General features: G+C 42.0%; 1 protein-coding gene across 4 annotated transcripts in view; it reads left to right on the top strand.

Annotated features, from left to right (window-relative positions):
* Positions 1-16,952, top strand: part of smoc1 (SPARC related modular calcium binding 1) — a 586,617-nt gene that overhangs the window by 521,690 nt on the left and 47,975 nt on the right. For 2 of the 4 annotated variants that reach the window (XM_046307812.1, XM_046307814.1), the window contains exons 12-14: positions 7,311-7,416; positions 8,204-8,448; positions 9,216-9,249. In XM_046307812.1, coding sequence (XP_046163768.1) covers positions 7,311-7,416; positions 8,204-8,448; positions 9,216-9,249 — 385 coding nt within the window. Of the gene's footprint in view, positions 1-7,310; positions 7,417-8,203; positions 8,449-9,215; positions 9,270-16,952 lie in introns of all 4 variants that reach the window. The other 2 variants (XM_046307813.1, XM_046307815.1) reach the window with 1 other exon arrangement.

Consider the following 16,952-nt stretch of genomic DNA (forward strand, 5'->3'; position numbering starts at 1 on the left):
AACAATAGTAAACCCCCTTTACCCTATGGGCCCTGGTCAACAATAGTAAACCCCCTTTACCCTATGGGCCCTGGTCAACAATAGTAAACCCCACCTTCACCCTATGGCCCTGGTCAACAATAGTAAACCCCCTTTACCCTATGGGCCCTGGTCAACAATAGTAAACCCCCTTTACCCTATGGGCCCTGGTCAACAATAGTAAACCCCACCTTCACCCTATGGCCCTGGTCAACAATAGTAACCCCCTTTACCCTATGGGCCCTGGTCAACAATAGTAAACCCCCTTCACCCTATGGGCCCTGGTCAACAATAGTAACCCCCCCCTTTACCCTATGGGCCCTGGTCAACAATAGTAAACCCCCCTTTACCCTATGGGCCCTGGTCAACAATAGTAACCCCCCTTTACCCTATGGGCCCTGGTCAACAATAGTAACCCCCTTTACCCTATGGGCCCTGGTCAACAATAGTAAACCCCCTTTACCCTATGGGCCCTGGTCAACAATAGTAAACCCCCCTTTACCCTATGGGCCCTGGTCAACAATAGTAAACCCCCCTTTACCCTATGGGCCCCTCATCAACAATAGTAAACCCCCTTTACCCTATGGGCCCTGGTCAACAATAGTAAACCCCCCTTTACCCTATGGGCCCTGGTCAACAATAGTAAACACCCCCTTTACCCTATGGGCCCTGGTCAACAATAGTAAACCCCCTTTACCCTATGGGCCCTGGTCAACAATAGTAACCCCCCTTTACCCTATGGGCCCTGGTCAACAATAGTAACCCCCCTTTACCCTATGGGCCCTGGTCAACAATAGTAAATTCCCCCTTTACCCTATGGGCCCTGGTCAACAATAGTAAACCCCCCTTTACCCTATGGGCCCTGGTCAACAATTAACCCCCCATTCACCCTATGGGCCCCTCATCAACAATAGTAAACCCCCTTTACCCTATGGGCCCTGGTCAACAATAGTAAACCCCCATTCACCCTATGGGCCCTGGTCAACAATAGTAAACCCCCTTTACCCTATGGGCCCTGGTCAACAATAGTAAACCCCCTTTACTCTATTGGCCCTGGTCAACAATAGTAAACCCCCCTTTAGCCTATGGGCCCTGGTCAACAATAGTAACCCCCCTTTAGCCTATGGGCCCTGGTCAACAATAGTAACCCCCCTTTACCCTATGGGCCCTGGTCAACAATAGTAAACACCCCCTTTACCCTATGGGCCCCTCATCAACAATAGTAAACCCCCTTCACCCTATGGGCCCTGGTCAACAATAGTAAACACCCCCTTTACCCTATGGGCCCTGGTCAACAATAGTAAACCCCCCTTCACCCTATGGGCCCTGGTCAACAATAGGAAACCCCCCCTTCACCCTATGGGCCCTGGTCAACAATAGGAAACTGCATAGGGAATCGGGTTGTATTTTGTACGCAGACACACAGGGTGCTGTTCAACATACGGGGTCGCACTTCATATCGCCCCAATTTAACACTCGGGTTCAGAAGCAGTGAGGCGGTGCTTCCCAGAGCCCGACTTGTCCCATCTAGGACATGGTAATTAGATTCACCTGGCGGGTCAAGGTTAGAGGAGGCCACCTCCCACCGAACGACGCAACGACACAACGCTCTCAGAGAGAGAGAGAGGGGTGGGGAGGTGGGAGAGGGAGAGGGATGATTATATACCCTAGCTGGTGTTTGAAGTTTCTCTTTAAGAGACAGAATTAGAGGGGGTAAAACATTGGCCTAGTCCAGTGTGCTATTAAAACCATGCATCTGGGCAATTAAAGAGAGCCACCCGAGGTGTTCAGAACGCTATCATAAAAGTTAACAGGTCTGCGCTGCCCAACTACACACTGCTGCCTGCCTCTCATCTATGGCTTCGTCTCAAATGGTGCCCTATTTCTTATGTAGTGCACTAAATCACCTGTAGAGTCTTTATTATAGGGTATCATTTAGAACACAACTCTAAATCACCTGTAGAGTCTTTATTATAGGGTGTCATTTAGAACACAACGCTAAATCACCTGTAGTGTCTTTATTATAGGGTGTAATTTAGAACACAACTCTAAATCACCTGTAGAGTCTTTATTATAGGGTGTCATTTAGAACACAGCTCTAAATCACCTGTAGAGTCTTTATTATAGGGTGTCATTTAGAACACAACTCTAAATCACCTGTAGAGTCTTTATTATAGGGTGTCATTTAGAACACAACTCTAAATCACCTGTAGAGTCTTTATTATAGGGTGTCATTTAGAACACAACTCTAAATCACCTGTAGAGTCTTTATTATAGGGTGTCATTTAGAACACAACTCTAAATCACCTGTATAGTGTTATAGGGTGTAATTTAGAACACAACTCTAAATCACCTGTAGAGTCTTTATTATAGGGTGTCATTTAGAACACAACGCTAAATCACCTGTAGTGTCTTTATTATAGGGTGTCATTTAGAACACAACTCTAAATCACCTGTAGAGTCTTTATTATAGGGTGTCATTTAGAACACAACTCTAAATCACCTGTAGAGTCTTTATTATAGGGTGTCATTTAGAACACAACTCTAAATCACCTGTAGAGTCTTTATTATAGGGTGTCATTTAGAACACAACTCTAAATCACCTGTAGAGTCTTTATTATAGGGTGTCATTTAGAACACAACTCTAAATCACCTGTAGAGTCTTTATTATAGGGTGTCATTTAGAACACAACTCTAAATCACCTGTAGAGTCTTTATTATAGGGTGTCATTTAGAACACAACTCTAAATCACCTGTAGTGTCTTTATTATAGGGTGTCATTTAGAACACAACTCTAAATCACCTGTAGAGTCTTTATTATAGGGTGTCATTTAGAACACAACTCTAAATCACCTGTAGTGTCTTTATTATAGGGTGTCATTTAGAACACAGCTCTAAATCACCTGTAGAGTCTTTATTATAGGGTGTCATTTAGAACACAACTCTAAATCACCTGTAGAGTCTTTATTATAGGGTGTCATTTAGAACACAACTCTAAATCACCTGTAGAGTCTTTATTATAGGGTGTCATTTAGAACACAACTCTAAATCACCTGTAGAGTCTTTATTATAGGGTGTCATTTAGAACACAACTCTAAATCACCTGTAGAGTCTTTATTATAGGGTGTCATTTAGAACACAACTCTAAATCACTTCTAGAGTATTTATTATAGGGTGTCATTTAGAACACAACTCTAAATCACCTGTAGTGTCTTTATTATAGGGTGTCATTTAGAACACAACTCTAAATCACCTGTAGAGTCTTTATTATAGGGTGTCATTGAGAACACAACTCTAAATCACCTGTAGACTCTTTATTATAGGGTGTCACTTAGAACAAAACTCTAAATCACCTGTAGACTCTTTATTATAGGGTGTCATTTAGAACACAACTCTAAATCACCTGTAGTGTCTTTATTATAGGGTGTCATTTAGAACACTACTCTAAATCACCTGTAGAGTCTTTATTATAGGGTGTCATTTAGAACACAACTCTAAATCACCTGTAGAGTCTTTATTATAGGGCGTCATTTAGAACACAACTCTAAATCACCTGTAGAGTCTTTATTATAGGGTGTCATTTAGAACACAACTCTAAATCACCTGTAGAGTCTTTATTATAGGGTGTCATTTAGAACACAACTCTAAATCACCTGTAGAGTCTTTATTATAGGGTGTCATTTAGAACACAACTCTAAATCACCTGTAGAGTCTTTATTATAGGGTGTCATTTAGAACACAACTCTAAATCACCTGTAGAGTCTTTATTATAGGGTGTCATTTAGAACACAACTCTAAATCACCTGTAGAGTCTTTATTATAGGGTGTCATTTAGAACACAACTCTAAATCACCTGTAGAGTCTTTATTATAGGGTGTCATTTAGAACACAACTCTAAATCACCTGTAGAGTCTTTATTATAGGGTGTCATTTAGAACACACCTCTAAATCACCTGTAGAGTCTTTATTATAGGGTGTCATTTAGAACACAACTCTAAATCACCTGTAGAGTCTTTATTATAGGGTGTCATTTAGAACATAACTCTAAATCACCTGTAGAGGCTTTATTATAGGGTGTCATTTAGAACACAACTCTAAATCACCTGTATAGTCTTTATTATAGGGTGTCATTTAGAACATAACTCTAAATCACCTGTAAAATCTTTATTATAGGGTGTCATTTAGAACACAACTCTAAATCACCTGTAGTGTCTTTATTATAGGGTGTAATTTAGAACACAACTCGAAATCACCTGTAGAGTCTTTATTATAGGGTGTCATTTAGAACACAACTCTAAATCACCTGTAGTGTCTTTATTATAGGGTGTCATTTAGAACACAACTCTAAATCACCTGTAGAGTCTTTATTATAGGGTGTCATTTTGAACACAACTCTAAATCACCTGTAGAGTCTTTATTATAGGGTGTCATTTAGAACACAACTCTAAATCACCTGTAGAGTCTTTATTATAGGGTGTCATTTAGAACACAACTCTAAATCACCTGTAGAGTCTTTATTATAGGGTGTCATTTAGAACACAACTCTAAATCACCTGTAGAGTCTTTATTATAGGGTGTCATTTAGAACACAACTCTAAATCACCTGTAGAGTCTTTATTATAGGGTGTCATTTAGAACAGAACTCTAAATCACCTGTAGAGTCTTTATTATAGGGTGTCATTTAAAACACAACTCTAAATCACCTGTAGAGTTTTTATTATAGGGTGTCATTTAGAACACAACTCTAAATCACCTGTAGAGTCTTTATTATAGGGTGTCATTTAGAACAGAACTCTAAATCACCTGTAGAGTCTTTATTATAGGGTGTCATTTAAAACACAACTCTAAATCACCTGTAGAGTCTTTATTATAGGGTGTCATTTAGAACACAACTCTAAATCACCTGTATTGTCTTTAATTTAGGGTGTCATTTAGAACACAACTCTAAATCACCCGTAGAGTCTTTATTATAGGGTGTCATTTAGAATACAACTCTAAATCACCTGTAGAGTATTATAGGGTGTAATTTAGAACACAACTCTAAATCATAATCTTTCTCCATCTCCATTCATCACCAGGTACAGCTGCTGTAGTTCTACTGTTTACCAGAGATACTTAACACTGGTCTCAGCCATCTGCTGTAGTTCTACTGTCTACCAGAGATACTTAACACTGGTCTCAGCCATCTGCTGTAGTTCTACTGTCTACCAGAGATACTTAACACTGGTCTCAGCCATCTGCTGTAGTTCTACTGTTTACCAGAGATACTTAACACTGGTCTCAGCCATCTGCTGTAGTTCTACTGTTTACCAGAGATACTTAACACTGGTCTCAGCCATCTGCTGTAGTTCTACTGTCTACCAGAGATACTTAACACTGGTCTCAGCCATCTGCTGTAGTTCTACTGTCTACCAGAGATACTTAACACTGGTCTCAGCCATCTGCTGTAGTTCTACTGTCTACCAGAGATACTTAACACTGGTCTCAGCCATCTGCTGTAGTTCTACTGTCTACCAGAGATACTTAACACTGGTCTCAGCCATCTGCTGTAGTTCTACTGTCTACCAGAGATACTTAACACTGGTCTCAGCCATCTGCTGTAGTTCTACTGTCTACCAGAGATACTTAACACTGGTCTCAGCCATCTGCTGTAGTTCTACTGTCTACCAGAGATACTTAACACTGGTCTCAGCCATCTGCTGTAGTTCTACTGTTTACCAGAGATACTTAACACTGGTCTCAGCCATCTGCTGTAGTTCTACTGTCTACCAGAGATACTTAACACTGGTCTCAGCCATCTGCTGTAGTTCTACTGTCTACCAGAGATACTTAACACTGGTCTCAGCCATCTGCTGTAGTTCTACTGTTTACCAGAGATACTTAACACTGGTCTCAGCCATCTGCTGTAGTTCTACTGTCTACCAGAGATACTTAACACTGGTCTCAGCCATCTGCTGTAGTTCTACTGTTTACCAGAGATACTTAACACTGGTCTCAGCCATCTGCTGTAGTTCTACTGTCTACCAGAGATACTTATCACTGGTCTCAGCCATCTGCTGTAGTTCTACTGTCTACCAGAGATACTTAACACTGGTCTCAGCCATCTGCTGTAGTTCTACTGTCTACCAGAGATACTTAACACTGGTCTCAGCCATCTGCTGTAGTTCTACTGTTTACCAGAGATACTTAACACTGGTCTCAGCCATCTGCTGTAGTTCTACTGTTTACCAGAGATACTTAACACTGGTCTCAGCCATCTGCTGTAGTTCTACTGTCTACCAGAGATACTTAACACTGGTCTCAGCCATCTGCTGTAGTTCTACTGTCTACCAGAGATACTTAACACTGGTCTCAGCCATCTGCTGTAGTTCTACTGTCTACCAGAGATACTTAACACTCGTCTCAGCCATCTGCTGTAGTTCTACTGTTTACCAGAGATACTTAACACTGGTCTCAGCCATCTGCTGTAGTTCTACTGTTTACCAGAGATACTTAACACTGGTCTCAGCCATCTGCTGTAGTTCTACTGTTTACCAGAGATACTTAACACTGGTCTCAGCCATCTGCTGTAGTTCTACTGTTTACCAGAGATACTTAACACTGGTCTCAGCCATCTGCTGTAGTTCTACTGTTTACCAGAGATACTTAACACTGGTCTCAGCCATCTGCTGTAGTTCTACTGTTTACCAGAGATACTTAACACTGGACTCAGCCATCTGCTGTAGTTCTACTGTTTACCAGAGATACTTAACACTGGTCTCAGCCATCTGCTGTAGTTCTACTGTTTACCAGAGATACTTAACACTGGTCTCAGCCATCTGCTGTAGTTCTACTGTTTACCAGAGATACTTAACACTGGTCTCAGCCATCTGCTGTAGTTCTACTGTTTACCAGAGATACTTAAGACTGGTCATCAAGCTTGAACCTTTTAATGAAGCCTGAGTCCTTTCTGCCAAAGCCATTATATTTCAGTACAACTTAGTTGTCTTCTAACAGTGACTATGATTTATCTGTGTTGCAGTGAGACCGTGGTAGTGACTGTTGAAGAGTGACTAAGCTTTCTCTGTGTTGCAGTGAGACTGTGGTAATGACTGTTGAAGAGTGAGTCAGCTTTCTCTGTGTTGCAGTGAGACTGTGGTAATGACTGTTGAAGAGTGAGTCAGCTTTCTCTGTGTTGCAGTGAGACTGTGGTAGTGACTGTTGAAGAGTGACTAAGCTTTCTCTGTGTTGCTGTGAGACTGTGGCAGTGACTGTTTACTACTGACTGTGCTGTCTCTGTGTTGCTGTGACAGGCTGCCCGGAGGGTAAAAAAATGGAATTCATTACCAGCCTTTTAGATGCCCTCACTACAGACATGGTCCAGGCCATTAACTCACCAACCCCCTCTGGTGGTGGGAGGTAAGTCGTAACGATATGTTTTCCCCTCAAGCTTAAACAGTGACAACTATGATGTTGAAATCTCTATCATTAGGTTTGGATGGAGAATTAGATCTGGAGCCCTGAGTGTGTACCTGAGCAGGTTCTGAGTGTGTACCTGAGCAGGTTCTGAGTGTGTACCTGAGCAGGTTCTGAGTGTGTACCTGAGCAGGTTCTGAGTGTGTACCTGAGCAGGTTCTGAGTGTGTACCTGAGCAGGTTCTGAGTGTGTACCTGAGCAGGTTCTGAGTGTCTACCTGAGCAGGTTCTGAGTGTGTACCTGAGCAGGTTCTGAGTGTCTACCAGAGCAGGTTCTGAGTGTCTACCTGAGCAGGTTCTGAGTGTGTACCTGAGCAGGTTCTGAGTGTCTACCTGAGCAGGTTCTGAGTGTCTACCTGAGCAGGTTCTGAGTGTGTACCTGAGCAGGTTCTGAGTGTCTACCTGAGCAGGTTCTGAGTGTCTACCTGAGCAGGTTCTGAGTGTGTACCTGAGCAGGTTCTGAGTGTGTACCTGAGCAGGTTCTGAGTGTGTACCTGAGCAGGTTCTGAGTGTCTGTACCTGAGCAGGTTCTGAGTGTCTGTACCTGAGCAGGTTCTGAGTGTGTACCTGAGCAGGTTCTGAGTGTGTACCTGAGCAGGTTCTGAGTGTGTACCAGAGCAGGTTCTGAGTGTCTGTACCTGTGTATGAGTACTGGGTGCCCCTGTGGAGGTTTGAGTCGAACCCTCTTCCGTTTCCTTCTACCTGTGTCTGAACCCTGTTGTCCTGTGCAGGTTGATGGAGCCGGACCCCAGCCACACTCTAGAGGAGAGGGTGGTCCACTGGTACTTTACCCAGCTGGACAACAACAGCAGCCATGACATCAACAAGAAGGAGCTGAAGCCCTTCAAGAGATACGTCAAGAAGAAAGCCAAACCCAAGAAATGTGCCAGGAAGTTCACTGACTACTGTGACCTGAATAAGGACAAAGCCATCTCACTTCTGGAGCTGAAGGGTTGTCTTGGGGTCAGCAAGGAGGGTGAGTATTTTGGTACAGAGCGTTCTTCTCTGGCATACTGGATATTTGTTCAATAGTTCATCGTTCACTATGGAGCCGTCTTTCATTTCTATCCTCCGAAGAACTCAGCAGGAACTTAATGTCTCTGAACTATGTTGCTAACTGTCCAGAAATTTTGCAGTGCACCAGTAATTGGTTATTAGCCAGTAATTAGCTAGCTAGCAGCTAGGCGAGGACAGACTACACCTCCAGTCCAGACCCTGTCCCCGTCTGGCCGTACAGCACAATGGACAACCAGACAGGATGTGTGGATCAGCATCTCAGATCATTGGGATCTGTTGTGTTAAAAGCAGTGAAATTGACATGGTTATAATGTATTATAAGACTTGTATAGAGCATGTATAACCCCTTTGTAATCTCTTATTACCATGTAATAATGATGCTGACTGAATATCAGCCATTTTGTGACATAGACATCCCAGTCTGACCACTAATGCCTCTCCTCTCCTCTCCTCTCCTCTCCTCTCCTCTCCTCTCCTCTCCTCTCCTCTCCTCTCCTCTCCTCTCCTCTCCTCTCCTCTCCTCTCCTCTCCTCTCCTCTCCTCTCCTCTCCTCTCCTCCCCCTCTCCTCTCCTCCCTCCCCTCTCCTCTCCTCTCCTCCCCCCTCCCCTCTCCTCTCCTCTCCCCGCCTCCCCTCTCCTCTCCTCTCCCCGCCTCTCCTCCCCTCTCCTCTCCCCTCCTCTTCTCCCCTCCTCCTCTCCCCTCCCCTCTTCCCTTTCCTTCTACAGGTAGTTCTGTGAGCAGCATCAACCAAGGGACAAGGCAAGGGATTAATTTGTTCAGTAAGACCCACTAATATGCTTTCACTAACCTTAGCACCACCTTAAACCGCTGTGGACTGCTTCAATATAATCCATTAACCATCCTTGTATGTAGACCAAATGTATACCCTGTTGCAGTACTTAACGCAAGATGTCGTTTGCATCGAGTTACAACTTGTGTGGCTGCACATTTCTTAGCTACTCAGCAATGCAGGATGGGTATTTTGCCTTAGCTAATTGTAGTTCTTGGGTTGGGGTATAACTTGAGCTTTAGACTGGCTTCTGATATTGGTCTGCAGGCTTCTTATTCAGATGCACACAGCTTTATGTTCTAGATACACTTGGAGGTCTTTGCTTTTACAGTGAATCGGTGATTTCTCGGGAAAGTCCGTCAGGGAAAACTTCTGTTTGTTGTTGTTGCGTTATTTGAGCTTTAAAAAAAATGTATTTGTGGGAATTTTATAAGGGGGAAAAATGTTCGGCTCTATGCCCAGAAATGCCCTTGTTCGGAACAAACTCTAACAAAAAAAGTGTTTAAAATGAAAGAAACAATAATGGATATGAACTGGAAAATTATTTTATGTAAAAGGATATATCTTCCAAAAGTTATTTTTAAAGAATATTTCTCTCAAAACTTGGATTCCTAAAAGATATTTCTGGACATTTGGTGCACAGTCAGATTGGTCTAAAATCCTAAATGAATCAGGAATGTGCAGGGTCACCTATACCATAAGGACCCCTTATTCATGTCCTCATTACATCTAGTGCAAAAAGACCCCTCATGGTCTGGAATGTTCTCTACTGTTGATAGATTTAAACAAACAATATTGGAATCACCGTGGTCACAACCATTAACTGTCAGCTCCATCTCCCTGATAGATTAAGATGTGAATTTTGGTTAAAATATGTTTCTTTTAATTAGGTTTTAGAGTTATACATCAACTGAGGTAAAACTAAATGTCCACTGTGTATTCCACTTGAAGACTAAATGTCTACTGTTTATACCACTTGAAGGAAGACCAAATGTCTACTGTTTATACCACTAGAAGGAAGACTAAATGTCTACTGTTTATACCACTAGAAGGAAGACCAAATGTCTACTGTTTATACCACTAGAAGGAAGACCAAATGTCTACTGTTTATACCACTAGAAGACCAAATGTCTACTGTGTATACCACTAGAAGAGTAAATGTCTACTGTTTATACCACTAGAAGACTAAATGTCTACTGTTTATACCACTTGAAGGAAGACTAAATGTCTACTGTGTATACCACTAGAAGACTAAATGTCTACTGTTTATACCACTAGAAGACTAAATGTCTACTGTGTATACCACTAGAAGACTAAATGTCTACTGTTTATACCACTAGAAGACTAAATGTCTACTGTTTATACCACTTGAAGGAAGACTAAATGTCTACTGTTTATACCACTAGAAGACTAAATGTCTACTGTTTATACCACTAGAAGACCAAATGTCTACTGTTTATACCACTAGAAGACTAAATGTCTACTGTTTATACCACTTGAAGGAAGACCAAATGTCTACTGTGTATACCACTAGAAGAGTAAATGTCTACTGTTTATTCCACTAGAAGACTAAATGTCTACTGTGTATACCACTAGAAGACTAAATGTCTACTGTTTATACCACTAGAAGACTAAATGTCTACTGTTTATACCACTAGAAGACTAAATGTCTACTGTTTATACCACTAGAAGACTAAATGTCTACTGTTTATTCCACTAGAAGACTAAATGTCTACTGTGTATACCACTAGAAGACTAAATGTCTACTGTTTATGCCCCTTGAATGAAGAAGAAAAATTCAATTTTTGTAAACTCAGTAAAAAGTAAACTCGGTCAGAGTGCTGAAAGATCTGATAGAATGGTTATGGTTTTTATTGGGGATTTTCGAGTGAATAATTTTCTATATTTTATAAATATTTTTTTTAAACTTTCATTTGTGTAGGCAAAAATATGTCTGTTTTAATTATTTGTTGGCAACTCAATCACTGACTTATGATAATTTTTTGGGGTCAATATTAAAATATATATATATATTATACATAAATATATATATATATATATATTCACTGTCCTGCAACATATACTTAAACTGTTGTCATATTTGGTAAATCTAAGGCAGGGATCGGCCATTTTGATGGGGGTGGGGGCCACTAGAAATCTAGGAATCTGAGCTCATCATGAGGGGCCACAGTTGCCATGGGGTGGAAAGAAGATTTTGCAATATACTAATATACTAATTTCATGCAGTTCTACATATTTTTGCCATAGGGTGGAGAGAAATGTTTTATTTTTTAATATGATATCTGAGTAAGACTGACTAACAAAATCAATCGCGGGGGGGGGGGGGCCCAGCTGGTAATTTGACCCTGATTACTAAATTTAGATAGCAGGCCACTAGATTAATTTACCAATCTAAAAAAATTTAGCTAACGTGGGCTAATTGAGTGACTGTCAATGACTGACATAGCAAGAGAAAAAATAAACTGCAGATGCACAATGACATTTTGAAAATACAGTATTCTACTATTCTAAGTTGAAACCCTGACTGAGTTTAATGTTTAGAAATTTTGTTTTAGGTTCTGAATTGAGAAGAACATTCTAAAAATCTTAAAACATTTAAAAAAAACACAAAATAGTGTTTATTTGTAGAATATTAAATGATTTTCTTCCCTCATCAATCTAAACACTTCACCCCATAATGACAAAGGAAAATCTGTTTTTTTAATACATTTTCAGACCCTTTACTCAGTACTTTGTTGAAGCACCTTTGGCAGCGATTACAGCCTCAGGTCTTCTTGGGAATGACGCTACAAGCTTGGCACACCTGTATTTGGGGAGTTTCTCCCATTCTTCTCTGCAGATCCTCTCAAGCTCTGTCAGGTTGGGTGGGGAGCATCGCTGCACAGCTATTTTCAGGTCTCTCCAGAGATGTCCGATCAGGTTCAAGTCCGGGCTCTGGCTGGGCCACTCAAGTACATTCAGAGACTTGTGCCGAAGCCACTCCTCCTCTGGCTGTGTGCTTAGGGTCATTGTCCTGTTGGAAGGTGAACCTTTGCCCCTAGTCTGAGGTCCTGAGCACTCTGGAGCAGGTTTTCATCAAGGATCTCTCTTTACTTTTCTCTGTTCATCTGTCCCTCAATCCTGACTAGTCTCCCAGTCCATGCTGCTAAAAACATCCCCACAGCATGATGTTGCCACCACCATGCTTCACCGTAGCAATGGTGCCATGTTTCCTCCAGATGTAACCCTTGGCATTCAGGCCAATTCAGAATCTTGTTTCTCATGGTCTGAGAGTCTTTAGGTACCTTTTGGCAAACTCCAATCAGGCTGTTTGTGCCTTTTACTGAGGAGTGGCTTCCGTCTGGCCACTCTACCATAAAGGCATGATTGGTGGAGTGCTGTAGAGATGGTTATCCTTCTGGAAGTTTCTCTCACAGAGGAACACTGGAGCTCTGTCAGAGTGACCATCGGGTTCTTTATCACCTCCCTAACAAAGGACCTTCTCCCCCAATTGCTCAGTTTGAACAGGCGACCAGCTCTAGGAAGAGTCCTGGTGGTTCCAAACTGTCAACTGTGTCACCTTTAAAGGTGTGCACCTTTCCAAATCATGTCCAATCAATTGAATTTACCACAGGTGGGACTCCAATCAAACATCTCAAGGATGATCAATGGAAACAGGATGCACTTGAGCTAAATTTCAAGTCTCATAGCAAAGGGTCTGAAGGTATTAAGGTATTTCTGTTTTTATTTTTTATACATTTGCTAACATTTCTAAAAACCTGTTTTCTCTGTGTGTATTGTGTGTATGGGCTTCGATTGTGTGTATGGGCTTAGATTGTGTGTATGGGCTTAGATTGTGTGTATGGGCTTCGATGTGATGTCCACACACGACAATGGTTATTGTAGGCAGGTAAACATACCGAAATGATCAGGTATCAAGATACAATATTGTAGTCAGGCAACAATATGAGATGTGAATGGGCAACATTCATTCTGAAGTCAGAATATATTTTCTCTCGCTTCAGCTCAAATTTTTTGCCTTTATTTAACCTAGGCAAGGTCGTTAAGAACACATTCTTATTTTCAATGACGGCCTAGGAACAGTGGATGAACTGCCTTGTTCTGGGTCAGAATGACCGATTTTTACATTGTCAGCTCAGGGGTTTGATCCAGCAACCTTTCGTTCTAAACGTTGTCGTTGTTTTTTTTTACGTGGTTGAAATGTTGAAATGCAAATTCCAAATATGTAAATGATGTATGGATCTAAAAAAGTGCCTACTTTGATTTGGACTATTGAGAAACACCCCGTCAGAGTCCGGTAGTCTGCGTATTGAGAAACACCCAATCAGAGCACGGTAGTCTGCGTATTGGGAAACACCCCGTCAGAGCTCCGGTAGTCTGCGTATTAGGAAACACCCCGTCAGAGCTCCGGTAGTCTGCGTATTGAGAAACACCCCGTCAGAGCTCCGGTAGTCTGCGTATTGGGAAACACCCCGTCAGAGCTCCGGTAGTCTGCGTATTGGGAAACACCCCGTCAGAGCTCCGGTAGTCTGCGTATTGAGAAACATCCAATCAGAGCACGGTAGTCTGCGTATTGAGAAACACCCCGTCAGAGCTCCGGTAGTCTGCGTATTGAGAAACACCCAATCAGTGTCCGATAGTCTGCGTATTGGGAAACACCCCGTCAGAGCTCCGGTAGTCTGCGTATTGAGAAACACCCCGTCAGAGCTCCGGTAGTCTGCGTATTGAGAAACACCCCGTCAGAGCTCCGGTAGTCTGCGTATTGAGAAACACCCAATCAGAGCACAGTAGTCTGCGTATTGAGAAACACCCAATCAGAGCTCCGGTAGTCTGCGTATTGAGAAACACCCCTGTCGACTGAAGTAGAGAGGAAATATGAGTTCAATAAAGATTCAGCTGATGTTTTTTAGAGACTGTTGGAACATTCCAGTTGGCCCGGGGCAATAAGCAAGGTTTCTTCCACTGAGAAAAACTGAGAAAATACGAATAAAAACTACTTCCAATCCCTCATTGTACCCTGGCACCTACTACTGCAGACGCTGTGTGGATGTGTGTGGATGTATGTGTGTGTGTGTATCTACATGGTGTGTGTGTGTGTGCTAGATTGAATCCCTGAGCTGACAAGGTACACGTCTGTCGTTCTGCCCCTGAACAGCCAGTTAACCCACTGTTCCTAGACCAGTTAACCCACTGTTCCTAGACCAGTTAACCCACTGTTCCTAGACCAGTTAACCCACTGTTCCTATACCAGTTAACCCACTGTTCCTAGACCAGTTAACCCACTGTTCCTAGACTAGTTAACCCACTGTTCCTAGACCAGTTAACCCACTGTTCCTAGACCAGTTAACCCACTGTTCCTAGACCAGTTAACCCACTGTTCCTAGACCAGTTAACCCACTGTTCCTAGGCCGTCATTCTAAATAAGAATTTGTTCTTAACTGACTTGCCTAGTTAAATCAAGGTTACTAAAATATAGTGTTGTGTTAAAGCTATAAAAATTGATAAAAATGGATAAATCAGACAACATGGAAAACTAAGTGTTTTTTCAAACTCCTTCTATGCCTTTTCAGATTTACTGCAGTCGTATTCACTTTAACCTTACCTAACACACAGGTACAGTGCCTTGCGAAAGTATTCGGCCTCCTTGAACTTTGCGACCTTTTGCCACATTTCAGGCTTCAAACATAAAGATATAAAACTGTATTTTTTTGTGAAGAATCAACAACAAGTGGGACACAATCATGAAGTGGAACGACATTTATTGGATATTTCAAACTTTTTTAACAAATCAAAAACTGAAAAATTGGGCGTGCAAAATTATAAAAGTTAATACTTTGTAGTGCCACCGTTTGCTGCGATTACAGCTGTAAGTCGCTTGGGGTATGTCTCTATCAGTTTTGCACATCGAGAGACTGAAATTTTTTCCCATTCCTCTTTGCAAAACAGCTCGAGCTCAGTGAGGTTGGATGGAGAGCATTTGTGAACAGAAGTTTTCAGTACTTTCCACAGATTCTCGATTGTATTCAGGTCTGGACTTTGACTTGGCCATTCTAACACCTGGATATGTTTATTTTTGAACCATTCCATTGTAGATTTTGCTTTATGTTTTGGATCATTGTCTTGTTGGAAGAAAAATCTCCTTCCCAGTCTCAGGTCTTTTGCAGACTCCATCAGGTTTTCTTCCAGAATGGTCCTGTATTTGGCTCCATCCATCTTCCCATCAATTTTAACCATCTTCCCTGTCCCTGCTGAAGAAAAGCAGGCCCAAACCATGATGCTGCCACCACCATGTTTGACAGTGGGGATGGTGTGTTCAGGGTGATGAGCTGTGTTGCTTTTACACCAAACATAACGTTTTGCATTGTTGCCAAAAAAGTTCAATTTTGGTTTCATCTGACCAGAGCACCTTCTTCCACATGTTTGGTGTGTCTCCCAGGTGGCTTGTGGCAAACTTTAAACAACACTTTTTATGGATATCTTTAAGAAATGGCTTTCTTCTTGGCACTCTTCCATAAAGGCCAGATTTGTGCAATATACGACTGATTGTTGTCCTATGGACAGAGTGTCCCACCTCAGCTGTAGATCTCTGCAGTTCATCCAGAGTGATCATGGGCCTCTTGGCTGCATCTCTGATCAGTCTTCTCCTTGTATGAGCTGAAAGTTTAGAGGGACGGCCAGGTCTTGGTAGATTTGCAGTGGTCTGATACTCCTTCCATTTCAATATTATCGCTTGCACAGTGCTCCTTGGGATGTTTAAAGCTTGGGAAATCTTTTTGTATCCAAATCCGGCTTTAAACTTCTTCACAACAGTATCTCGGACCTGCCTGGTGTGTTCCTTGTTCTTTATGATGCTCTCTGCGCTTTTAACGGACCTCTGAGACTATCACAGTGCAGGTGCATTTATACGGAGACTTGATTACACACAGGTGGATTGTATTTATCATCATTAGTCATTTAGGTCAACATTGGATCATTCAGAGATCCTCACTGAACTTCTGGAGAGAGTTTGCTGCACTGAAAGTAAAGGGGCTGAATAATTTTGCACGCCCAATTTTTCAGTTTTTGATTTGTTAAAAAAGTTTGAAATATCCAATAAATGTTGTTCCACTTCATGATTGTGTCCCACTTGTTGATTCTTCACAAAAAAATACAGTTTTATATCTTTATGTTTGAAGCCTGAAATGTGGCAAAAGGTCGCAAAGTTCAAGGGGGCGGAATACTTTCGCACGGCACTGTAGGTGTTTAAGAGAATACAACAAAATGGCACACTGCTATTCACCTTAATCACAGACAGGTCGGAATGATATGGAACATCCACTTTATTGTCAGTCAGTCATTCATCCAACCAGTCAGTCATTCATCCAACCAGTCAGTCAGTCAGTCATTCATCCAACCAGTCAGTCACTCATTCATCCAACCAGTCAGTAACTCATTCAGCCAACCAGTCAGTCACTCATTCATCCAATCAGTCAGTCACTCATTCAGCAACCCAGTCAGCCAGTTATTCATCCAACCAGTCAGTCACTCATTCATCCAACCAGTCAGTCACTCATTCATCCAACCAGTCAGTCAGTCATTCAGCCAACCAGTCAGTCACTCATTCGTCCAACCAGTCAGTCACTCATTCATCCAAACAGTCAGTCACTCATTC

Source organism: Oncorhynchus gorbuscha, linkage group LG17 (assembly GCF_021184085.1).
Source record: "Oncorhynchus gorbuscha isolate QuinsamMale2020 ecotype Even-year linkage group LG17, OgorEven_v1.0, whole genome shotgun sequence".
NCBI lineage: Eukaryota > Metazoa > Chordata > Actinopteri > Salmoniformes > Salmonidae > Oncorhynchus > Oncorhynchus gorbuscha.